Here is a 27,916-nt window from a genome sequence, read left to right on the forward strand (position 1 = left end):
GCGGCTACGTCAACATGAAGCCGGAGAAGTTCTCTATCTATGATGGTGGTCTTTCTGAGTCTCTGGTGAACCGGCGGCGGTCACGGTTGATGTCGTCAAATCTTCGGATCCGGGTAGCATGGTTCTCGCGTTCCATGTAGCAAATCTTGTGACATTGGTGGGATTATTTTTATGATTTAGTTGATTGTTTCTTTTATTATTTTTATTATTGTTGTTTTTACTATAAATATTGTTGTTATTATTATTATTTATTCTTTTATTGTTACTCCATACACCTATAGGAGCGCGAGATGAGAGGCGGACCAGTACCTTATTGGCCGGGGGCTGCCCAGCTGAGGCAGGCGGTAACTGGACAGTTAGTCACGATGGACTATCCTGCCGTCGGGAGCCACCCCTGGTGCCCGCGCACACGCCTATTTGCGCAAGGCTTATCACCGGTGACTGCGACTCCCCGTGTTCTGATCCACACCTTTTCAGGCACAGGTTACCTCTCCACAGGCGCTGCATGCCTGGGACGCAGTTTTGAGAGCACGGACATGCCCATCATCCATGATCTCTTCTCGACCTCTCCGACTGTTTTCCCAGGAATGACGAGTCATTACGTCAGGAGCCGGTTTGGTTGCAGGGGCTGCCGACTCCTTCAGGTTGGACCTTAATGTCGCCTACGGTACCCCAGATCCGTTTGCCTTTTCCGCCTGATCCACCGTACCGATGCCTTCCATCTCCGCCTTCTCAGCCGTTGAGGTCTTTACCTGTAACCCTGGGCACGGGCTCCACGATATACCCCGCGGAACTGGGTCCCTGCCCGAACTCAGCCACCGTTCCACTCAGGCCTACTGGAGTGAGGGGTGCCCACCCCCGCGACTTGGACGCGCTGGTCAGGAATTACTCCGGTGGGTGATAGAGTAGGTGACTCCACCTCCCCCGGGGCTGGGTTAATGGTCTTGTGTGATGTTAGTCCAAGACCAAGGCTTAAACAAATAATAACGGTGTGCTTTATACCACACGACTAAAGTAAAACTTCTGCACAATATGCCTGCACTGTGTCTTAGATATACGAAATCACCACTGTTTGTATTTATTTTCTAGATCGTCACATATATATATATATATATATATATATATATATATATATATATATATATATATATAGTTATTTTATTTTACATTTTATTAAATTAGTAGATTATTAACCAAGGGGATAAAGCAGTGTCTTCTGTCGCGGGTGACGATTTAAATCGCGAGCGTAACGAAGGACTCGAGGTTTACTCCTGAGCGTAGCGAGGGTGTTAAAAACTTAAATCGCGAGGGATTTAAGACGAGTCCTGAGTGTAGCGAGGGATTTAAGTTCACCTAAGACTAAGACAGCTTTATCACCGAGCAAAACACTATACTTTTCGTACCATTTGCGAAAAAATTAACAAAATAATAATATGTGATAAGCATTTATTAAAAATAATGACAATTAAAAGTAAAAGTTAACATTCGAAACATTGGTCCAATTATTGATAGAGAGAGTTACATTTTTTTGGTACATTTATTGTTGATGAGTTGATTTGAGTATTTCTCTGTTCTTGCGTCTGAGGAACTTGCGTTTCTTTCTTTTCTTTCTTTCTTTGCGTTTATATATTTGAAGAAAACAAAAACGCGGCAAATTCCTAGACTAATATTTTTTTGTCGGAAAAGCAAAGGCATCAAGCACATACGGCCTCGTCGGTTTTTGTAATTTTATTTAAAAATCATAACTGCATAATAAATGCGTATTCCTTTTTCAAAAAGATGTATAATGCTTTATATACAAACTCAATGGTGTAAACCCAGATGTAGTTCAGTATAAATTTCGGTAAGTATTCCAAACTTAAATCACATTCTCCCCCTAGAAGATGAATGAAATTCAGTACAATTTTCTTTCCCTGTTTTTAACAGATTAAAAATGACTATTGTTATGTTCACTTTTTGTGGCATAGAATGTCACTTTTTTGAGCAAGTGGTACGAAAAGTTTATTTACTTGTCTATTTTTTCGTCTACCTACGTTGTATTACTTATCGATGTAATAGAAGTCGGTTTTTGGATATTGGTTATATTCTGTAAAATTCACTTTTATTAAAATATACATTCAATTATATGTAAAAGAAAAATACGTTATATCAATACGTATTCTATATAACAGTAATATTAAGTAATATAATTTAATAACATTCTTAACACAAATCTATATGGTAACATTCAAATACGAATCAATCGCTTGCATGAATGAGAAGTAGTAATTTTAAGCTGAGCAAATGAATTATAAAGTGGGAAGAAACAGAATCAATCGGATCTCCCTTTCATACGTATTGAAATACAATCTTGAGAACCGCTACAAAAAATAGATCAATGTCTCTATAAAATAGCTATGTAGCGACATAGATACTCAAAGAATTTTATCGTTGTCGATTTCATATTCATATTTCATTTATAGTATAATTTTTTTTATTAATATTGCAAATTTTAAATGCGGCGAATTCGAAGTAACTGCCGTTAAAACTTGTGTAGAAAACGCAATTAAAATTAAACTACTTATTTTGATTTCGTAGTTTTGACTTCCTGTCGTTGTTTACGATGAATTATAAAAAAAATACCTCGATCGCCATTACTATATGCATGTGTAGTCAAATTAACGGTGCACAGTGAATTTGAATGTTTAGCTTCGAGTTAGCAAATTATATTTTGTATACTTATGTATTATAAATTTGAATATCAAAAAGATTTTATTCTTTCTTTCAATTTTGGCGGGAGAGCTGGCACGTTGATTTGTGATTGTTAAATAGTGAACTGTCAGCTGTCGACATCTGGCCTTCTTTGACGCTTTAGCTGGACTTCCAAGGTTCAGAGGTTTCTTAGTGCAAAATTATTAGTGCAATAGTGAAATTTTTGGTGTGACACGATCGATGTGGACTTTTGATAATGCATTACGTTTAGGTGCGGATATGGATGGCACGCGAACGTGCCCAAGCTACGACGCCGGTTTTGACGCGTGTGATCCATTGGGATCGGTGTTTGAGTGGTCTGGACGTGGACCTGCTAGGGTTTTACGGCGACGCTGTCGGAGTGAAGGTGTCGATCGGTCGCCGTACGAGGATGCTTTACGCGATCTACACCGCTCCGCGGATAGTAGTACTCGCCATCATCGCCATTTACCTAACAAAAGCTATTTCACTATAAACAACGGTCACAAATTCCATCTCGATAGGTTCCGTCACGAATGTGCACTTCCAGTTGCTGAAAACGGAGATTACCGAATGGCTCACGACAGTAACATTCATAATGGGTGAGTTACAGTAATTTTAGTAATTCCTAACCCTAATATGAGAAATCTAACATAGGTTATTTATATTTGACATTGTCTATTTTCAGCTACCAACCAGGGAGAACGAAATATCATAGAACAAGTCCCACAAGGCCATTATTAGTGACAACGTTATCAAACACTAAACTTGATGATAGTCGTTTACCGAAAGTTGAGGAATTGCTTGAAAAAGTAGACCATGAAATGATGGAAGTGACGATGGCTAAACAGCCACTGAAGTCAATACTCAATAATCCTTTGCTGAAGTCTCAACCACATAGTATATTAAAGAAACCTAAAAACAGATCATATCAGGATTCAAAGTCATCATTAGAAGGTCGAAGACGGCAGAGAGCCTCTAGTGAATCTGATAACTTTTACTGTAATTTTCATATAGGCTCTCCCATACCAGGATACGAAAGGTTGGTTTTAAGGTTCATACATTCTTTAAACATTAAGCAAGGCTCAACTATGAGTATTACAATATTATTGATAATCTAGTTGGTTTTTATTTCAACATTGTCAAAATGCTAGTAAAAATATATATATAAATAAAAAATTACTTGAAATTAGATTAATAATTTTATAAATTACTTAATATAGTATTTTTTAAGTAATAGAGTTGCATAGTTTCAAATGATAACATTAAGTATTTGATTTCAGTCATTTGTCCTACCTTTCAAGTAACATGAAGCGCGCTAAAGATAATTCTGGTACTGGTTACTCATATGGCACGCCAGTCAGTAACTCACCTAATAAAAATTCTCAAATATACTCGAACACATTAAGGTGTACTTGTAGAGATAAAGTCATTGTAACACCAAAGGATGATGTATACAAAATGCATATTTTGAGAACTACAGCGATTAATAATGACAATGATGATGTTTCTGAAGAAGTGGTAAGTTGATAATTAATATCTCTTATATATAATATACTGTATTATTGCAGTGAACAATAACAGGATTATATCCCAACATAAATAAATATATTGTATGTAATATAATAAGTATAGTGAGGGTAATTATAGGCATAGTAAAAGTTGGATTTTGAAGTGAACCTTTTTTAATGAAGATTAAATAGATTTTCTATTTTTCAATATATATTTCATTTCAGTATCAGTGTTCAAATTTGATATTAAGTAGCACTTTAAAAAATTGTTCTGTATGACATACTCACATAATCAACATAAAGGAGTTTTAATATCTTTATCAGTGATGTAGACTCTCATGTAATGATTAATGATATGTGTGAAGTGTGAACTAATATTGAACATATACTTACACTGTTAAGGAACTCATTCTTTTAGCAAATTGTGACAAAGATTTTATCAGTAAAATTCAACTAAAAATTGCTATAAATTAAAGTTTTTATTAAAAAATTTATGAAGCTGACAATATCATGTCATCACTTCATCATCATCACTTCAGCCTAATACAGTCCACTGCTGGACACAGGCCTCCACAAGCTCGCGCCAAAAATGGCGTGAACTCTTGTGTTTTGCCCATAGTCACCACGCTGGGCAGGCAGGTTGGTGACCGCAGTACTGGCTTTGTCGCACCGAAGACGCTGCTGCCTGTCTTCGGCCTGTGTATTTCAAAGCCAGCAGTTGGATGGTTATGCCGCCATCGGTCGGCTTTTTAAGTTCCAAGGTGGTAGCGGAACTGTGTTATCCCTTATTCGCCTCTTACGACACCCACGGTACGAGAGGAGGTGCCCATATTCTTACTGCCGTAACCACACAGCACAAATATCATGTAGATAATAAATAAATTGCTGTATTCATAAATAAATTGCTGTATGGCGTAGATAAGTTTAATATTAGCTCCTATGAGGGTGACATATTCAGTGTATGAATAAACCCTCTATAAATAAATAAAGATTTAAAAAAAAAATTAAAAGAGCATCGGTTTAGTTTCTTGGCAGTTCTTCTCAGCGGAATCTATATTTCGAATCAGTAGTACATTAATTATAGTAAATGATTTAAAGGAAAAAAATAATCTGTAATTTTCAATTACTTGCGGTAATTTGAAATTCTTTCACCTTAAAACTCTGAAAATGAGCATGTTGAAACTCTCATGCTTAAAGATCACAATTATAAGACATAGGCTTATGCAATATGCAGTTTAGCAATTAGTATCTGTCTAACAATGGTCCTGTGATGTAGGTGTTTAGTTTTTTTTCTTCTGAAAAAGGAATCTTAAAATCAATAAATATGCAATATTTTTTTTAAATTATATAGACTAGCTCTCTTGACTGCAATCTCACATGATGGTAAGTGAAGATGCAGCCTTAGATGGTGCGCTTGCCTAGAAAGTGCCTTACACTCTTGATTTGAAGATACCTAAGTTACTACTTTTATTCTTGGTTTTACAAATCTCTTAAAATTTTGAAGTTTTAGTTATTATTATCTAGGTCTTAGAAGATTTATTGAATAACAAATTGTAACATGTTTTTGTTTTATTTTGAATGCAAATAAACATTGAACGAACTTAAAAGGCTTCCTACTAAAGTAATGACAAATAATAGAACTATATAGTTTACTTCAATAGTTTATGATCCAATTTTTACCTACCCTCTTCTCTTAATCCCTGTTCAAGGACTGTCATTCTTTATATGAATGTAATGCTATATTTAGGTCACTGATACTTGTATATACAAATAAGCCAATTATATCTTTATTAAGCAAAGAATGTAAATTTATTTTTTGATAAGATATAACCTTGATTATGTTACATGTTATCGGTTAAACCTTTGAATTTGTTCACATTTCAATAATAATGGATAAGTGTGTTCATCCTCTATTGTTTGATAAAAATACTCCGAGTTTCTAGGTCTTGGTTGTTATTGTCGAGATAGATACAATCGGTGTAGTATTGTTAACGACAGTACAATTGCTTTTGAATTTTTATCTTACTTCATGTACCTATATGTAGTATTGACGCAGTCTTTGAAAATTGTGTTTTCACTATTTTGTCGATTCTCTTTTGACCACATACAATTAAAATTTTGTCAGTGATGTTTTTTTTAAAATATAGTTATCCCTAATATTAATTTGATTTTTATAGCATCTATACTCTTTATGTGTAATTTGATATTGAATATTTTTAATAAAATAGATAGTAAAGTTGATACAATTGATAATGAAATATGGTATTTATAATTATATGTGTGAAGTGAAGAACATTATTTGATAACAATCAAGATTGTCAGATATTAAAATCAACATTTATGGTATTTATGATATTAAATGTAGTATAAATTACATTCATTTCAAGATTAAGATATTTATAAGTTTATTTATAAAAAAATAATAATAACAGGATCTTATATAGAAAGTAGTGTTTTACTTAAATTGCTACACATGTGGTTGTTTACATGTATTGAATTTCTTCTTAGTATCCGATAACATACTTATAGCTAGGTAGTTACTTTCTTGCTGATTTTTAAAGATGGGGAGTTTTGTATTTAATTTCTTCATATTCTTTATTTATTCAATTAAGATTTGATGAAGATCTTATTTATAAGAAAGTTTTAGAAGCTATTACTACTAGAAAATTTTAGATACTAATATTATAAAGCTGAAAAGTTTCTCTGTATCTTTGAATATATGCTAGTCTCAGGAACTACTGTTTTAATTTGTGTTAGACAGTCCATATTTACCGAGGCGGGCTGTAGCCTATATAATAGTTTAGTATTTTTTTCCTTAAATTAACTCGAGTGAAACCGTCCCGTTCAGCTAGTCTTATCATTTTTTTTTCTTGATGGAGTAAACTTTATTTCCGAATCGAATTAAGACATTTTTATACCAACAAAAATAGACGTTTTTCATTTCTTGTAAAGTTAAGTACGCTTACAGTATGTACCTACTGTTGATTAGCGGGAGTTCCGTACCTTATTTATTTGTAAAAAAATTAAAATCGAGTTGCATGTCAGTAAAAAATTATTGTCATTGGAAATTAGATTTTATAACTAGTATTTTAAGGCGATTTCACGGTTCGTTAAACACCTGGCACATCCCAGTACGGCGCCTACGATTTGTTCACTTGATTGTTTCGCATAACACAAAGCCTTATCGTCCAGTAAATAAGGTACATATTTTTAAATGTTACAACAAAAAGTTAATTTAGAATTGTATATACATTGACGTACAAATTGCCACAAGAAAGGGTAAAAGTAGCTTTTTTCGTTGCCACTTAGTTGTTTAAGGAAGGGTGGTGTACCCTAGTACGTTAATACCGTATTTCAAGAAGCCGTGGTTTGAAATGCCGTAGAGATAAAATTTAGTTCATATTTGATATCAAATTTTCGTTATTCTGTCAATATAAAGCTTTCTTTGCCTCGTGATACGCTCGTTTGTGGACGGCCTGTCATAATTTCGCACAATGTAAATTGTTTACACAACCGCGTAGCCGCATCTATCGTGTTGCGGAAGTTGAGATTTTTTTTTTAACAAAGATATTTTCGATGTTAGCGCGAAGTGTTGTGACGACAGGTGTTTTTATTGCGAGAGGTGACTCCGTGGTACAATATCGAGCAAGTAGCCCTGAGGATATTGTTTACGGATTCGTATACTAAAAATAGTTGTCCAGATATCGTTAAATAAACTAAAACGTTATCGCTATGCCATCACTGAAAAAGATTATATCAAAGTTATGTCACACTGTAAGTTTACGAAAGTGTTCAATTATTTTTTATATACTTATATATTTTTTAAATTTTAATATGTATTTTCACAATCACACACCACAGTTTTTAGTTATGTAACACAATTTGAATTTTTAATTTTTGTTTAAATTAACTTCACTTTGTAAATTATAGTCGAATTTTTCGACATAACGGTGTCGGTTGGGATTTGCAAAGTAATAGTTTTACCTTCGAATTAATCCTGATATAGTGATTTTTTTATTTCGCAATGAAATAAAAAAAATCGCAACAATAAATGATTTAAAACTATCGCTAATTAATTGTCGAATTTTTAAATGATAAAGTAGTGCTGTTATCATGAGATTTAATTTAAAAAACTAGTAACAGAAATTCCGGGTCTAGGTAATAATTATGCTTGTCAATGAATTGTTAGGAGGCGCGTATTTTGGAGCAATAACAAGTCCGTTTGAATTCCTGACCATTGACAAATCCACTCGATCGCTGACGTGATCGTTCGTCATATTCGTGTATGAATTCCATACATCATCAATCTTTAAATAGCCCATATTCATCACAATCGTGATGCGTCTTCAGCTCGAACATTTCTAATAGTCCACTAAATGCGAGTGGGTTTCAGGCTCTTATTGCGGTAGCAATTCACTAGTCCGGGCGTTATGCCAAATGTACGAAATGTCAATACGATGCATTAATACCCTCACCACCACACCGTTTCGATGCTTAATCGATCGAGCATGGATTAAGATTTTCTTTTGTTTATAATAATAGAATCGTAATACAAGAAAAATTTCGATTTCCTCATCCCGGGCACTTAGTTCGCGGGAACCTTGACATGATTTCTGTTACGCTTAAAAAAAAGATCTTTAAGGAATCCATGGTGTGGTATGTGCTGTGAAATAAGTAGGAGAGTGATTCTCTTAATCTTCCAGTGATGGTTGCCAAAAGCATCTGTAAGTTGGAATTGCGCTACGCTGGTAATTTGATGTATTTTTATTTTATTTTTTTGTGACTATTTTCGTCTCATCTGAAGTGTAGAGCATTATTGTTAACCTGTTTCGCGTTTCCCACGTGGTAGGTAGAATAATAACGTGTTTTAATCTTTTATTTTATAATCTAGTAAATACTTTAACAACATCGTAATTTTTTTTCTGACAAAGTTGTAATAAAAATGCTATTCGTTTAGTCCTAATAATTTTTTTTATTATCATTCATTTATATTAGACACGTGTGAGCGACACCTTACGTATCTGTACCTACTGTTAATTATGAGTGCTCGCTACTTCGCTAATACCATTAAATATTCCGAAAACATCGAAAACTATGATATTAATATTAATTTTAATTTAGAAGTTCGAATTATTCATTATGAGAAAAAAAAAATTAAGAGATACCCATATAAAAAACACGTTTAAGCAATATAATGTCTTAAAGGTCTAAATATATAATTATAAATATAATTTTATCATCGTCTTTTTATACGTATAATTTTTTTTTCTTGTCACCAAGGTAAAAAGCGGCAAAACATTTTTTTATGTTTCGCGCCAGAATCGTTAGTTTGTTAGATTAAGTATAAAATTAAACCAAAGTTAATTGTTGAAAAAAAATAGCTTAACATGATTTAAGTAATCACATAACCCGACGGCTGTATATAATGCACTTAATATATCGAATTTCATTTAGAATCTTACATGAATTGAGTTTCCGGTTCACGATACTGTTGATTGACATATGCCAATCACACTCTTCGGTATGAGTTCGGTGCTATACCGTGTACCTAAATTGCTTTGATTCCAATCTTGTTGTTAGTTCTTAAATCAAATGCTGATATATATTTTTTTATCATAGAACTTAACCGAAACCTCAGATTGAGAGGGATCAACGTTAAAAGTCCAATTATTTAAATAAATAGTGTGTGTTGAAATGTGTTCTCATATTTATATTAATATAATCTATACACCTATACTCGCTTCAGCCTGTAATATCCCACTACTGGACATAGACTCTTTCCACAAGGACAGTACAAACACTCAGACCACGGCAAACATCTGTATGGCCAACGCAAATGTTTGTTATGTGCGGGGATTGAACCCGCAACCGCCAGCGCAACAACCACAAACCAAGTGCTGTGACAAACGCGTCGTAGTAAGATTTAGGTGTATTTAAATTTAAATTTAATATTTAATTGTATGTAAAATTCGTTGTACCTTACGGGCATGATGTTGTCTCTAAGCTTCGAGAAACAAAACACGATATATTATCCCAGTCACATATCCAACTCCAAATTTACGAAGATAAAGTGGAAAATTCTAATAATGTCGTACAATTGCCCAGTTCTTAGCCAATTGGAAACGATTCTAGTTTTCTAGAATTTACGGATACTAAATTATGTTGGAAAATTCACATTTACCAAACCCAATATTACATTAAATATCTTATATTGACTTAACCCGCGAGTGGGCGCGCGTGGGTCGAAAAGACCCAGTACCTCGATTTTTGTTCAATAACTTTTTAAATTTTAGTTACTTCTAATGGTCGCTCCCAGTACCTTCAAGTTAGTATAAAGTCTACCCACAAACCCCGCCTCAGCCAGTTTGCGCTCGGTGCTCGGAGTATAATAACGTCTAAAGTGAGTATGGGTCATTTCGACCCACGTGCGACGTCTTGTGTACGTAAATTATTTACTATCGTCATATTACTATTTATTTTATTTTTGCTTGCAAATGTTGCGAAATTGTTTAGATGACCAAAGAATAGCAGAAGTTTTGGAAGAAGATGAAATAGAAGGAGAAATTTCATCCAAAAAAGAGGACAATTTGGAAGCCTTTAAAAACGACTCGGATTCTTGCCAAAGTGGTGAAGACCATATTGCTGAACCTGTTCCTACTAGAAGAGGAAATATGACTGACGGTTTATTACATAGAAGACCTAATCTCGTTGATATACCTCTGAGTTACATCCGGCAAGGATACTTTCTAGGCAGGAACGGCACTACTTACTGGAATATTGAGGAGCCTGCAAGAAACGTAAAGGAACTTTCTTTGACCCTCGTAAAACCAGACAGAAAAGAGGACTTCTGTAACATTTTTACCCAGACACCTACGAAACAGAACGTTTCAAGTATTGGGCAAAGAAAATAATCCAGAAACCTCTGCAGTCCCAGGGCCTAGTGGTGTTCGCGGGCAGCGTTCAATCTGCCCTACTAGAAAGAACACAAAGTCTAAAACCCAATGCAAATATTGTCATACTTATATTTGTGGGGACCACACTTCATTTCTATGTAGCAATTGTAGTCAGAAACTAAGTAATAATTAACATTAGACTGTGATAAGATTAATTATATAATAAATAATAATTTTTTTGATCTCGATTTTTACGATAATTTGAAGCCTTATTAAAAAAAAATATTGTTATGTAAAAACTTTAATTTTATTGCTCTATTTAAGGTAATGTTGATTACTTTCTATAAAAATAAAGTTTTTTTTTACTATTACTATAGCAAAAAAATGTTTCTCTATGATAATTGTTAGTACATGTTAAAAATTATGTATTTTCCGAAATATTTCAACTTTTTAAAAAAATGTTGAAATTATTTATATGAGAAATAAAGATTTATATCTCAGCATTGTATTATTACATTCTTCTTTTATTAATAAAAAAAAAAAAAACGAAAAGTCCTTTAACACATAGTAAAAAATATTTTGGAAGTACGGGTCTTTTCGACCCACGCGCGACTGTTTGTGTCACAAAAAGTTGCGCGCGCACTGGAGGGTTAATACGCAAACTAAAGTTCAAAACAAACTTTATATAGTTATCTATAGAGCTTTTTCTTTTTCGACTTCATTTATAAGATAATATCATACATTAAGCACGTGTTCGCGTGTCTACGAAACCGCTTTCTATTATTGGTTTCCCGATCTAAACTTATTTCATAGTTAACTACGATAATATCTATATAACTTTGAACTAATGACCGTTGAATCTATGTATAAAAATGTCGCACATATTTGATATCGTCAATATAATTAGATTTTTTTTTGTATGTAATAAAGGTAATAATACCAGGTCAGGTCTAATTTTTCAAAATTAATTTTAGGCATAAACCTAATCTCTTTGTATTTTTAAACGTCGTTACATTTTGGAATACTCATTGAAGATTTTGCTATTTATAGATAACGCAATGGTCGCTGTTTGCAATTCTACGGGAAAAAAATAGTTCTATTTACTTGAGGTATATGATATAATATTATAGGTTTATTAAGACGCGCAAGTAATTTTTTAGAAGTATACTTTTGTTTTGGTTGACGTGACGTTTTCTTTTAGTTTCTCTACTTCCAAATCTAACTTCGAAAAACCTCTTTATTCATAAATTTATTCATTCAGATTAATTACTTACAACAGTGCCAAAGTGAACAATTAAACAACTATGCGAAATAATTGTTTAAATTTCTATTTATACCACCAAGTCAAAAGTTCGATGGTAATTTATTAGACTACCAACTACTTATTCATATACATATGTTGTTTTCGTTGCAAATTTAACTTCCCTTTGAAGCTATTTTACACATCCGACGTCGAAATTACGTTCCTGTTTCTTTTGTCAACACTTTTTTAAGTCCCAAACTTTCCCACATTCGGGAAAAATCAAATAATAAATCGACAATTTAAGATATTCGTCACGATAGCCTCGTGAATATTCCCATAACGCCCACTTGTCCCGCGGTTAGCCCCGCTTTGCCGGTCAGCACGGGGCCTTCGATAAAAATAAAAATAAAATGTTTTATACAGCCGCGTCTAGTTAACTTCCTATTTCTTGTTACGATACCTTTTTATGCCCAAACTCTGTCCAATATTCGCTAAAAAAAAAAAACAAAAATTACTATTATTTAAGATATTACGTCTATTCTTATTAGCCTCGCCAAGATACCTACACGCCCACTCGTCCCGCGATCAGCCCCGCGCTGCCAGTCAGCTCGGTTACAGTACCCGTCAAGAAAGCCGTCAAGACTAAGAAAAAGACCAGGACGAAAACAAAAGTAGCTAAGATGAAAATCAGCAATCAAGACTGCAATGTGATTGATGGGGAAGCGGAAGAGTAAGTATTCGTATGCTTTATATTTCTTGATATGATAGTCTTTATGGTACACCAAAAAGGATTCTTTATTAAAGAGTATGAATAAATATTTTAATGTTGATCAACTGTGACCCGTTAAAGTCACGGAAATTTTTGATCTATAAGGTTTTGGGAGTAAAGTTAGAAATGGCAGATGGCTCAAATTTCCATCCATTCATCAATCAAACCATCTACCCTTGCAAACTTTTGCGCTTATTTTACTTATACGGATTCTTTATATATTTATAGGGTTCATTTCATTATTTTTATAGGGTTCATTTCATTATTTTTATAAGACTCCTTATTATACATATTAGGGGAAGTACAAGAGCAATTTATTGCGCTTTCCTGGCGAAGAATAACTCTCCTAGTGATATTTTATTGGTTGTTAGTAAACTTTAATTAACTGTTTACAGCTTATTCGTAAAAACCCCTTGTATAATTTACTTACGAATATATACTATATCTTTAAAATAATTATTAATTTCTTGCAGTTCCAACAGTCGATCACCGTCACCAGACCCAACAATAGAAACATGGCATATGGAGACCGATACAGTTACAATCGTAGAGAAACAAGAAAAAATTCCTCCGGCAATAAAGAACGACGTAGAGCAAAACTCTATGGTCAAACTCGCCAGCAAACTCAATGGTACAGTTGTATCTCTGAAGAAAGCCCCTTCGAAAGGTAAAACAAATATAATTTTTTTCTCAAAATCTCATAAAGTTTATGACTTCATGATCAACATAATTTCATAATCGTATTTTACCAATTAATTTATTTTTAATACAGATATCGTATAAATTATAATATATTATTGTTAAAGTCATGTCAGTGTCATTTCGCAAATAAAATTTTCCCGCGCATTGTATGTAATTTGAAATTTGCTACAAAAATTCCGAACACTTTTCTATTACTAATTAAATATCTCTTTTATATACAGAGACATCGTAGACGATGATTAAGTATTTTAAAAGTTGAAATAGAATTTCATCACAGATAATAAAGTGAAAAAAATATTTTTTATGTCAAGATCTGAAATGCGTGGTAGTAAAATCATTTAACTTCAAACAATTTTGCATCAAATGTTGAAAATTTGGTGAAAAATGAACATTTCGTTTTTTTTTTCTTCTTCTTTCGTTATTTTTTCCCGATTGTCTTATTTGACATATGCGTGACATTGAATTTTTTTTTAAACTGTGTTTTTAACGTTTTCTTAAATATTCAAACCAAAAAAAAAAAAATTAAATTTAAATTATTTAAATTTAAATTAAAAATATTTTTGTTTCAATTTCAATTTTCTTTTCAAGTAAACGTTGTTCAAATATCTCTCAGTTTGACATTTTTATTATAGCATTTCCGCGACGTGCCCTGCTTCGAAATAATGTAGATTTCTAATGCTGAATTCAAATATTTAGACAGAAACTATTTCAAGATTTCTGTAATCTCTGGTGTAATATCCCTTTAATCATCACTTCAGTCTATCGCAGTTCAGTGCTGGACATAGGCCTCCCCAAGTTCGCGCCAAAAATGGTGTGAACTCATGTGTTTTGCCCATAGTCACCACGTTGGGCAGGCGGGTTTGTGACCGCAGGGCTGGCTTTGTCGAACCGAAGACGCTGCTGCCCGTCCTCGACCTGTGTATTTCAAAGCCAGCAGTTGGATGGTTATCCCGCCATCGGTCGGCTTTTTTAAATTCCGAGGTGGTAGTGGAACTGTGTTATCCCTTAGTCGCCTCTTATCCAGCCACGGGAAGAAAGAGGATGGCTATATTCTTTACTGCTGTAGCAACACAGCTTAATGAATATTAGTATATATTTACAATATTCATGTTTCTATTTCACAGAGAGAACTAGCGACGATAAACTATTCATGACAGCTTTGCACACAACTAATCCCTTCAAAGCAATACCAATTCGAAAAGGTTAAAGTGATTTCAAGAAAATTTTAGTTTGTCGCTCGTAATTTAATGAAGTTAGCCGTAGTAGTTAGCTAGTAGAAGTTATTTTAATAGTCGTAATATAGCCTACTTATAGGAAACTAGTCAAATGGTTCAGCCTGAACATTCCACTGCTGGGCGTAGCCGCCTTTCTCCATGTAGGAGAAAGAATATAGTACTGATTGTAATAATTGTTTTTATAAAATATAAATAATTTTAACTTAGGTGCATATGTAGTGTATTCTTGAACAAAATCAATGAAAACTAATGTTAAAATTAAACTTTTTTTATGCAACGCAAATTAAACAGTAATATAAATTTTTAAGAATTTGTGAATTATTTACAGGTCAAATATAGAAATATGTATTAGCTTAGGATATATTTAGTTGCATTATTTAGTATACGTAAGTAGTACAAGTATTTATAAAATTTAATATCCTCTTTATAGCATAGTTAATTTATTAGTTAGTATAACTCATAAAATAAATTAGGTGTGTCTTTACATTTACATATGTTATAATTCTAAGATTTCCAACTATTCAAACAACTGAAGATAGTTATGGTAATTATTCTGGCTCAGTCTTTACTATAATCCATAAATATCATACATCAAACCTTATAAACATATTGCTTACGTATATTTTTATTTTCTAAATAGCTTACTATATCTAATCTTTAACCTGTTTTTATTTAACAGAATCGTGTCCAAGCTTACCGGAGTCACTAACAAACTGTCTCAGGCCATCTCTCTTCCCAAGAGTTCCTCCGTATCTAAAGTTCATACCTCACGATGAAACGACACCGCTGAAGATACCTTTAAGTATACAGAAGCATCTCAAATGGAAAGTGACGACTATAACACCTATTGTTGTTAAGAAAACGTTGACTAACTCCGGTTTTAGATTAGTTAAGAGCGAGTGTGATACAGCGGAATGTCCACAAGAAGGTAAGCTTTTTAGTCGACAAATTATATTTCTATATATTTATTTCTTTGTTTTTTTTTGTGACAAATCCCTCAAAATCACAATAGGAGAAAATTAAAAATCTTTTTTTTTATTAATTAAATTACTGATAGTCTAGTAAAAAAAGCAATAATAATTTTTTTGTTTCATCATAATATTATGTATAATGATCGGATTTTGCATCGTTTTTAGTTATGTATGAAAATATCCATAAATTTAACAAACTCTTAATTTTACAGAAACCGTCGATTGGGTAGGCATATGGGGTAAACACATGAAATCAATAATGTTTAGAGCTATCAAAGACGGACAGAAAATGAATCATTTCCCGGGAACGTTTCAAATCGGTCGCAAAGACAGACTGTGGAGAAACCTGCAGAAGTTATCCTCGAAGTATGGAATCGCTGAGTTCGGTATCATGCCTAAGACATATGTATTACCTCATGATTTAAAGATATTGAAACACGACTGGGAGAAATATGCTAGTAATAATGAGAGGTGGATTATTAAACCGGTGAGTTTGCTTAGACGATAAATGATTTTTCCCTTATACACAAGCATATTCACCGATATAGCTGTTACATTACCTTCATTACCTCACATATGTTAACGATCTTAAAAACGTTGTAAAAACCTGTGAAATGTATTAATATACGGATGATACATGTCTTCTGTATAAAACAAGCAATAAAAAAACTTCAATATGATTTTGACCAACTTTCAAAATGGTCCCTGACGTTGGCCTAGTATTAAATAGAGAAAAAACAAAAGCCATCTATATATGCTCAACGCAAAATAGATTCTCTGGAGACATACAAATCACTGCATCATCACATAGCCTGCATCATCACATAGCCATCAATGTTTTCATAATTCATATACTGGTACCTGCAACTGTAACACCATTGACTTTGTTAAAACTCAGCGTTACCTTGGTATTACTATAGATACTAACCTCAATTGGAAGGAACATATAAACAATGTTTGCTACAAATTACGTGCCCTTTTAGCCAAAGCCCCTTTAGTCATCAAGTTTTATGAAGTTAGACTTTCTTTTGCGCAGTTTTCTTAATTTTTTATTTTATAAGAACCATCTTTAAAATGTTAGAAAAGTAAAAAATATGTATTAAATTAGTAAAGTCGTTATCAAGTTATGGCAAGGGATGTAGAGACAGTGGCGTAGCGTGGGTGCTTGCCGCCCGGGGCCAACCGAAAATTTGCCACCCTTACACAATTTTGTATTATTTTGTAATTTTAATTAAGGGTTGTTCATAAATCACCTGTTTTTTAGTAGCTTACACCCCTTTACACCCCTACCCCTGCTTAGTGATGTGTTGAGGCTTGGACTACCCCTAAAAACGCGTATATTTTTTTTTCTGCAAAGTATATTATGATTTTCAGAATACTATCTTAAAATACAGGTACACGTTGTTACAAATTTCGAAACAGAGATCAAGGTTACATGGTGTTTGTTAGTTGTTTTTTAACCGACTCCAAAAAAGGAGGAGGTTACTCATTTCCACCGTATATAATTTTTTTTTTAATGTGTATGTTCGGGGATAACTCCGTCGTTTATGAAGCGATTTTGATTTGGTGTGGTATCATGATAAGGAAACCAGGATCTGATGATGGGATCCCAGAGAAATCAAGGGAAACTCGAAAATCTGCATAACTTTTTAACGGGTGTACCGATTTTGATAATTTATAATTTAATCGAAAGCCGATGTTTATCATGTGGTCCCATTTAAATTTCATCGAGATCTGATTATAACTCTTAGAGTAATCTTTGATGATGCGTACTTGACTATTTTTTCGTCTATCTACGTTGCATTACTTGTCGATATAACTGAAGTCGGTTTTTTTTCGTTTACCTTCAAACACAATTTTAGTGTAGAAATTGCACATTCGATGAAAAATAAATACACGTGATATGTCAAAACAATCCCCCCTCAGTTAATGTTACCTAACATTGACAGACGCGATTTACCCCCCCTCCCGTGCACATCCCACGCTACGCCACTGAGTAGGGAGTCATTTCTTGAATTTTAGTGTGAAACAATTAATTTAATGGTAACAGGTATCCATAAAAATATCGTATAATACATTTGAAATACAAATATATAGTATTAGTAATACGATGATTCTATAATAGCTATGAGAGTGTAATAAATTTCATTATTCTAGCCTGCATCAGCTCGAGGAACGGGTATCAAGGTAGTGTCCCGTTGGACTCAAATACCTAAAAAGAAGCCGGTAGTAGTACAGCGCTACGTATCAAAACCGTATTTAATTAATGGTAGCAAGTTCGATCTTCGGTTGTACGTACTTGTGACGTCAGTGCATCCTTTACGAATATACCTCTATAAGGATGGCTTAGCTAGGTTTGCATCAGGTGAGAGTTATCTAAGTTAATAATAATAATTATTATTTTCATTATTTCAATTTTTATTGAAAGTATTGGCATTATACTTGCATTAATTTTTGGTTTTACTGCTATTAGAAAAGACGGCTATTTAGAAAATTGATTTGTATTTACATTTTTTTTATGATAGCTTTGTATTATACTGTTTCGAAAGAGCTTATATGTATAAGCTTCAGACACGCCTGTATTTTTTTTTTTTTTCAATTTATATATCGATTTTTAATAATCAAAATATTACCATTTTTTCAGACATATTTTAACTTATACCATATGACAATACAACAATATGTAACATGATTTAATTAAATTTTCAGTAAAATATAATGATGACCCATCATCATTGAACGATAGATACATGCATTTAACAAATTACTCAATCAACAGACTGTCGAAAAACTACACCCCTAATGAGGATTTCTCGGCTTGTGAGGGACACAAATGGTAACTGTATTTTTAATCTGTATTTTATAATTATATTAAAAAAACATTATGTATTCCCAAATGAGTGTAAATATTTTATTGCTTCAGCCTGTAATATCCCACTACTGGGCATAGGCCTCTTTCCCCATGTAGGAGAAGGATCAAAGCTTAATCCACCACGCTGCTCCAATGCGGGCTGGTATATTCCCTACTATAAGTAACGATCGCTATCAGGTGTACATGATAACAACCGGGACCGACGGCTTAACGTGCTCTCCTAGGCACGGTGGGGAGACCCACAAGGACTGCACAAACACCCAGACCACGGCAAACACCTGTATGGCCAATACAAATGTTTGTCATGTGTTTGGATCGAACCCGCAACCGCCAGTGCAACAGGTGGAATCCATGGCTGTAACCGTTGCGCCAACGCGGCGTCGGCAATATTTTATTGAATTATTGTTAATTTTTAATGTTGGTAAAGATCAGGGCCCGATTTAGAGGTCTGAAGGCCTAGTGGCAACAAAGGAGTGGTAGTTTCCATTTAAATGGACATTTTTTTTAAAGGGTAAAACGCGAAAAAAAAAATTATAGGAAAAGTTTTTTATTAGTATTGACTAGTCTGAATTTGAATATTTTTCCGAAGCCTATATCTGATATAATAGTCCCTGTAACCCCTGTTGCCCTCCCCTAAATACGGCCCTGGAAAAGACGCTTTAAATCATGTGGGTATGTGAGTAAAGCTCTTGTTTTGTACTTGCGTCTTTTGACACGAGGATGTATGTTGATTATGTATTATAGTGTTTTTCCAAATTTAAAACATACGAAACCTCTTAAGTTGTCTCGGATCAACTCAATGACAATGGTCAAACAACTGAACACTACCATTGAAGAAAATACATTTTACGACCATCTATTATATTATGATGTGTACAGTTGTCACAATGTACGAGGGGAGGTCAAAAAGTTCGCGGAATGGCGGGGTTGGCGAGGGTGAGTTTACTCATCCGGATGGGCGCTAATTGAGTGACTCATAGTTAGTATATATACCAAGTTTCAGCCTAATCGGGTCAGGAGGCTGTAAAGGCCGCTAGGGCCAACAGCACTCAACAATTCGAAAAAAAATAATAATAATCGGGTCATTAGCTTTTGAGTTATCAACGACTAAATAAGTCAGTCGGGAAGAAACTAGCCACTATGGAGAAAATTGAATATCGTACCGTCATTAAGTTTCTCACCGAACAAGGAAAGACACCTTAAACAGTTTTTCAAGAAATGTCAGCTGTTATAAACAGGGACACCACTCCTGGGAAAACCATGATTTATAAATGGCACGCCCTTTACAAAAAAGGGAGGGACTCCATTGAAGACGACCTCCGACCTGTACGGCCGATTGAGGCAACCACGCCAGATATAATCAAAAAAGTTGAGGCTATTACGTACATAACCGGCCTCTAATTTATGGGAGGTTAAATTTTTGTTATTTATGACTACCTTAACTCCGGTGCTGCGGGAAGTGCACTCATGTTTCGTTCCACGACTTTCACACGTTATTTTCGAACAAATGTACGTAAAAACGATCTCTACTGCAAGATCAACATACGATACGAATTGGCCTTTAACGACTGACAAATAGACACTTTTAAACAAAATAACGCGTCAGACATAATATTCTAATAAAATTAGTAACATTGCGTGCTAGAATATAGGTATAGAAATTATAAAAATACCCAAAACCGAATCGGAGCACCCCACGTGGTCTTGGTCTGCCCTACCCCTAGAGTGTTTTTTTTTAAGCCGGAGTCGCGGAGGGAGCGCAGCAGAAGTGAAGTCGGCAAGTTCCGCCTATTTTAACGTCCAAGACAAATCATTTTTTTACCGACTTCCAAAAAAGGAGGAGGTTCTCAATTCGACTGTATTTTTTTTTTTATGTATGTTACATCAGAGCTTTTGACCGGGTAGACCGATTTCGACAAATTTTGTTTTAATCGAAAGGTGGTGTGTGCCAATTGGTCCCATTTAAATTTATTTGAGGTCTAACAACTACTTTTCGAGTTATATCTAATAATGCGTTTTTACTTGACGCTTTTTTCGTCGACCTACGTTGTATATACCGCGTAACTTTCTACTGGATGTACCGATGTTGATAATTCTTTTTTTGTTGGAAAGGGGATATCCCTAGTTTGGTACCGTGATAAGGAAACCAGGATCTGATGATGGGATCCCAGAGAAATCAAGTGAAGCTCTCGAAAATCCGTAATAACTTTTTACTGGGTGTACCGATTTTGATAATTTTTAATTTAACCGAAAGCTGATGTTTGTCATGTGGTCACATATAAATTTTATCGAGATCTGATAACTTCTTTTAGAGTAATCTTTGATAACGCGTAGTTGCTTGACTATTTTTTCGTCGATCTAATTACTTGTCGATGTAATTGAAGTCGGTTTTTTTTTCGTTTGCGAGCAAACACAATTATTTTCGACGGTATTAATAACTTATTTGACAGATCTAATAAATGTATTATGGCTAAGGGAATACATTGAAAAGGAAAAATAGTTTAATGTTTCATTTAATTATTCTTCCCTGTCATTCCGTGAACTTTTTGACCTCCCCTCGTATATGTGTTGTCATTATAATTTGATTTTATTTAAAACATTAAAATTAAATTAAAAAGTTCAGTTTTCATTGTAATAATTTCAAAATTAAAAAATATATTTAAAAAAAAATACTAATTAACCTCTTTTATATTTTCCGTTTTACAGGACATTAGAAACACTATTTCAATATTTAAAGACTGAACAGAATGTAGACACGAACGCGTTATGGGAGTCTATAACGGACCTAGTTATAAAAACAATCATCGCTGGTGAGGCCAGTATTAGTTCGTTGACCAAAGCAAACATCACTTCTAGATATAATTGCTACGAACTGTTTGGTATAGATGTATTGTTGGATGAAGATCTGAAACCTTGGTTGTTGGAGGTTGGTTGTTTATATTTATTGTTTATAGTTGTATATTAATGCTCTAAATGTTTTCCTTTTGATTCCGCGTCCATACTAATGTTGGAAATGAGTTTAAATATATATTTATACTTTTGACAGCGTCAATACTATATAAAATTATAAACCTAAAGAGTTGGTTTGTTAAACGCGCTAATTTTAGGAACTACTGGTTCGAATTGAAAGAATCTTTTTGTGTTGGATAGTTCATTTCCTGAGGAAGGCTATAGGCTATATAACAAGGCGGGTGAAACCGCGGGCATTGCTAGTATCATCTATCTATCTATGCCCTGTTTCCAGTCTTCATCAAATACTTTTACTGTAAATAATTAAATAAAAATAAATACAATAAAAATAGAAAACGAGTCCTCACAATATCATTTATTTTACGTCATATCTTAACTAAATTATATTTAATGTTTTATCTGTTTCTTGATCACATTCCGTAGCTAAATAACTGTTGAACACAATAGACGTGCGATAATCAAAATAATAATTGTTCGCAAACGCGCTTGTAACTTGAGACTGATTTTAACTAGGTTCCTTGATGGTACCGACGAACGAAACGTCCTAATTTACATAAACGTTATTTAATATGTTTTTTCGACTTACAATTAGTAAATTCTAATAATATAATAATTCTTTTAAATAAAATGAGGTAGGGTCTCAGCAGGAAATTTCCTGCTCAAAATATGGAGCAGCCTGACTGGGATATTACCTAGATCTTACAGAAGATCACAGCTAAATAATACTGTTTTTAAGCAGTGTTGTGTTCCTGTTGGTGAGTAAGGTGACCAGAGCTCCTGGGATTAGAATTGGGGATAGGGTCGGCAACGTGCTTGCGATGCTTCTGGTGTTGCAGACGTCTATAAGCTAAGATAATTGTATAAATAAAAAAAAAAAATGTCTAAGTAAAATTAATAAAATGTTCTGTTTATAATATTCCAGGTGAACATCTCCCCGAGCCTGCATAGCGCGTCGCCCCTAGACACGCACGTGAAGGGCCCGCTAGTGGCCGCCGTACTCAACGCGGCTCAGTTTCACGTTCCGCGCGCAGAACAGGTATTACTGATTTATTTATTTTTTTATATAATAGGGGGCAAACGGATAGATGGCTCTGGTGGTAAGTGAAAGCAACATCCATAGACACCCGCTACATTAGAGGATTAGCAGGCACGTTGCCAAACTTTCAAATAAGAGTATGCTCTTTTTATGAAGGTCTCTAAGTCTTATCGGTTCGGAAATACCATAGGTGGCAGCTGGTTCCATAAAGTGGTCGTACGAGGCAGGAAATGGCATAAAAAACGAATTGTCGTAGATTTCCAGACATCGAAGTGATGTGGGTGAAACTTGGAATTTAGACGCGATGTCCGGTAGAGGAATTGCTGCAGGTATTAATTCGAACAATTCCTCAGAACACTCCCCGTGGTAGATGCGGTAGAAGATGCATAGTGACCCGACATCTCTAGGCAGCGCCAAAGAATAAAGCCGATCAGAGAGAACCTTGTCGCCGACGATTTGTGCCGCCAGGCGTTGAACGCAGTCAAATGGAAGCAGCTGATATTGGGGCGCTCCAGCTCACAAGCAAGAGGAGTGTTCTATGTGCCAAGTATTCCAATACTGGGCAGGCGATAAGGGGAGTGCCTTCAAATTTAAGAGGAACGACGAAGTCCATTACAAATTTGTCCGGACACTCACCGACTTGTACCCGAGTAATATTAGAACGGCCTGTGCATAAGGCATCCCCGGCGCAGTCGTCCGCATAACAATAAATGCCACTAGTTTGCAACAGGTCATTAATATTCAGAAGGAACGATGTAGGAGATAGTACACAGCCTTGAGAAACACCAACATTAACAGACTTGAGGTCCGAGCATACACCGTCAACAACGACCTAGATGTTCTTGTCTACCAAAAATCTGGTGATCCATTTACATAACTTCTCGAAAAGCCCATAAGATGGTGGTTTTGTTGGAAGTGCCTTATGTCACACCCGATCAAAGTCCTTCGCTAAGTCCACACTAACCAGCGCTTCTCTCTTGCTCTCAACTGCCTTCACCCACCACTTAGTTAAAAATATATAGAAGATCACCAGACGAGCGACTCCGTTGAAAGGCATATTGGCGATCGCTAATCAGCTGGTGGTGTTTCTCTAAATACTAGATTATGAATTCCATAATTTTTGAAATCAAAGAAGTTATAGCTATTGGTCTATAATTGGACGGATCTGGTCGGTCCCCTTTCATAGGGATCGGGTGCACTAAAGCTATCTTTCACGAACGCGGGACGACGCCTAATGAATAAGAGTACCGGAAAAGACGCGTTAGGATAGGAAGGTGCCAATTTAGGAGTACAAGTTCGTAGCACTAACGGCGGGATTCCATGTTACTTACATTTCCTTTGATTAGCTACCTAACTCGTTTATCAACAGACAATACTTTTCAAACTAAAAAGTATCATAGCATATAGCATTTGTTGTACAAAAATTGTACAAATTAGCAATAGCAGCGCATTGATGATATAATATTATGTGATTCAGTCTGTAACAAAATAGATCTCATTCAAAATTGTTTTTTAAGTTTTTTTAATGTAATTATGTAAGTTTTAACAGAGCTTTTTGTTTTTGTTATTTCAGGCGGGATTACCTTATGATAGTAGATTGTATACGGTGTACCTTTCCAAAGAAGAAAGAGACAAACATATTATATACACAAACATGGAGGATCGAGACTTGGTAAGTTTGCCAAACCTGATCATATCCAATCATTCGCATTAATAAATTACTTTAATAAATTAGATTATTGTTTGAGGGTAGCTTAATTTACCTTAAAGGTAATAATACCAATGCATTGAATGCATTGGGTAAAATACGCGAACGTAAGCTATTGCACTTACGAACGTATTTGTTGTATATACACACATGCACACCTGCACGCGTAGAAAAATACGAGCTATAAATAAGCGTGATCCGTGCTCATCCCCAGTACCTGCGCGACATCCTGGCGACGCTGACGCCGGACGACGTGCGGCACCTGCTGCAGGCGGAGGACGAGCTGGCGGCGGCGCGCGGCGCGCTGCAGCGGGTGTTCCCCGCGCCGCACGCGCACCGCTACCTGCGCTACCTGGCCGGCCCGCGCTACTACAACCGCCTGTTCGACGCCTGGGAGACGCGCTACCAGCACGACCGCCAGCCCGGTACGCCTCACTCCTGGTGTTTTACCTAGTGGGCCCGACGGAAGAGCCACTCGTCCCTCTGCCCAAGCAGAGTGAAACCAGGAGCATCCAACCACTGACCCGACCTCTCTCTCGCCGTCGGAGTCGGTGGAGGGAGCCCAGCTCGAACCAGGCTGCGCTCTTTCGTCTTTAGGCAGACGAGCGAAGTCTAGCACCCTGGACACGGAGTGAGGGGAAAAATCTCCGTCTCACTTCTCCACCACCGGTCGCACCACCGTGTCAGCCACCGCTTACCTCCAAACCGGACTCAAGCTACCCTAGGTGACGAGTTAGCGAGATCCGTCTCGGCTGGTCCAGAGATTTATATGCTTCCGCGGGTGCGTGTCACTCCCATCACTAGAGGGTTCTAGTGGTGGGAGAGTGACACCCCTGCTCACCAGTCGGTCATAGCTGGCGATAACTAGATGCCTTTGTCTGAGTTAGCACCCCCTGATTTCGTAACCCTTAGACCCCCGTAACGTATAGATTACTGGATGTACTTAGATTAGACAAGATATCTTCGGAGATATGAATAAAAGCACTGCACTTCACAAACTACATTTTAAGTTTCTACCCACCACTACATCAATCCATTTGGACTAATTCATAATTATTATATGCTTTAGGTATCGACCTGCTCCGTGCGCTGTGCGACATGGGCTACCACCTGCAGACGCCCGGCGTGCCTCTCAAGGTAACACCACCATCGTTGATACACAGAACAGACCGTACATGAGACAGAATATTGACAGTGTCACTTGTCTCATTTTAATGGTACACTACTAAATTAAAATGAAAGGATATTTTGAGATTATCAGATAGTGGGTGTTGAAAGGCGCTTAGAAATAGTAATCACAAAACAAGTATCAAAAATATACCATTAGTAAGAGACAATTGACAAATCAAATTGAGTCGTAACATAACGGACTTTTCGTCTGCTTTATTCAAAATATCAGCTCTGGCACATCTATACACTCCACGCTCATGTTATTAATTAAATATCTAGATGTATTGGTTTTCATATAAAAGATTACATATAACCACATATTTTACAGATACATAAAAAAATTATAAATCTCTCTCTCTGTGTCGTGTTCCTCATTACTGATGATCATGACCCCTTCCCCTGACGACTTTCCTTCGAGCGATGTCGCGCCATGTTTCTCTGTGGGTTGCGACGTGTAGTACCTCGTGGACTATCGTGTCGCGTACGGTGCGGATTTGATACGAACAACGTGTCGGGTTCCCTCTTTGAGGTCTCTTTCCTTTTACTTTGCCTGTGATAACTATCTTTCTCTAAGTTGCCACCTTCCTTTCGGGCAATGTGACCGAAGTACTCAAGAATCCTCTGTAGGCAGGTGGTGATTACCCTTTTTGTTTTTTTGAATTGTTTCAATATCGATGTTTTGGTTCTGCATGCATTTTTTTATATCTAACATATAAATAATTTATTTATATTGTCGTCGTGTGTATGTAAGTATCGTGTCAATGACCTGAATTTTTACAGCTAAGTCGGTTATAGCCAATTTTCCCATGTTCTAAAAAATTTTTTTCATGTTAAATTTTGGCTATGATATGCCTCCATGTACATATATCTATATGCCCTAAAACGGAAGGAGACTGACACGGTGTATAACCCAGATAATACTACAGTTTTAGAAAGTTTTTTTTTCAAATTTTAATTTCTTTCATATTTCCTTCTTTTGACATATTCGAGTGTAGATAAAAAAAAATTTAGCAGATAAGGGTTTATTAAGTTAATTTGTTATTTTCATAGAATATAACATTAGCGTGGAGTTAAGTGTTTTCGTTTTCTACTTTCGTACTTCACACATATTTATCGTATTAGGTTTTGGTTCAATATCTTGTGTATGTATATCGTTTTCAATCTTCACTACAGTTAAAAAATGAACCTGTTTCTATACATTAAAGTCAATTAGTTAGTTTTTGGTAATAAGTGGTGAAAGAAAAATATAAATGAAATTTCATTTAAAAAAAATTTAAGCAACGGAAGTAATATTTTGTTAGCGTATAGGAAAAAAAAAATACAAAATCTTTTTTGCTAACCTATATATTTTTTTGTTATTAGGTAACACCAACAGAAGTGAAGATTGAAAATAAACAAATATATCTTGTGTGTTTATTTTATATATTTACTTTATATTTATATATATTTACATAATAATTATGTGTTTTATATCTGATTTATATTATTTTTAAATATATACGTAACAATTCACTGCCGTAGGGTAGGCTTACGATGTTTACGTTAGGTTATATGTCAATGAGTGTTATACTTGCAGGGAAAGACCGGAGTTAGCGTGGTGAGATATTTTATCTAAAAGCATGACATTTTTCACAAAACACTCAAATAATTATATGGAAAAAAATAGAATTTAGGGTTTTTAAACTTATTGTAAACTAATACAAATACTTGAATGTAAATTGCGTTAAAATATAATAAAAATTTCCAAATCTTATATTGGATAATAAGACGTTTTTGTTGTGGCTGTCAGGGCAAAGTCACAAATGCGCTCAGGCGAGCCTACTTGGGTTGTAAACACGTCGCTCACAGTAAGTGCGTAGATAGGAAACGCCGAGAAATATGGCAACGACTCGAGCGACTTTAATACACTTTAGTTATTTTTAATCTGTACACAGCTAATGGAACCTCTAGGGCTGCCATAGATAATAAATAGCTATATAATATAGGTTCGTATTTGAATATAGAGATTAAAAGCTAGTTTTTTCGATGTTAGTGCTAGATATTTTAACGGTAAAATTGTTTTCATAAAAACCGATTTCAATGTATATTAAAAGGAATGAAAAGAAAAGGAAAGAAAAGAAGGAATTT

At 35.0% G+C, this 27,916-nt stretch overlaps 1 protein-coding gene across 1 annotated transcript; it reads left to right on the plus strand.

Moving 5' to 3' along the window:
- The first annotated feature begins 2,931 nt into the window (after positions 1-2,931).
- Positions 2,932-27,517, plus strand: LOC123663933 (tubulin monoglutamylase TTLL4-like). The gene is made up of 16 exons (XM_045598573.1): positions 2,932-3,311; positions 3,398-3,751; positions 3,993-4,230; positions 12,905-13,086; positions 13,599-13,792; positions 14,952-15,029; positions 15,742-15,990; positions 16,246-16,520; positions 18,191-18,398; positions 18,743-18,869; positions 21,612-21,831; positions 22,798-22,911; positions 24,485-24,583; positions 24,834-25,044; positions 25,689-25,756; positions 27,152-27,517. Exons 1-16 carry the CDS (start codon positions 2,932-2,934, stop codon positions 27,242-27,244), a joined length of 3,090 nt encoding a protein of 1,029 aa, XP_045454529.1. The 3' UTR covers positions 27,245-27,517.
- The last annotated feature ends 399 nt before the right edge of the window (positions 27,518-27,916 follow it).

Source organism: Melitaea cinxia, chromosome 21 (genome assembly GCF_905220565.1).
Source record: "Melitaea cinxia chromosome 21, ilMelCinx1.1, whole genome shotgun sequence".
Taxonomy (NCBI): domain Eukaryota; kingdom Metazoa; phylum Arthropoda; class Insecta; order Lepidoptera; family Nymphalidae; genus Melitaea; species Melitaea cinxia.

Bases quoted from the DNA above. Each gene is read 5' to 3' on its own strand.
- LOC123663933 (XM_045598573.1), top strand. From the start codon at position 2,932: ATGTGGACTTTTGATAATGCATTACGTTTAGGTGCGGATATGGATGGC. The intron at 4,231-12,904 runs GTAAGTTGATAA...TATTCTTATTAG, and splicing joins ATGATGTTTCTGAAGAAGTG to CCTCGCCAAGATACCTACAC. The intron at 24,584-24,833 runs GTAAGTTTGCCA...GCTCATCCCCAG, and splicing joins ACATGGAGGATCGAGACTTG to TACCTGCGCGACATCCTGGC.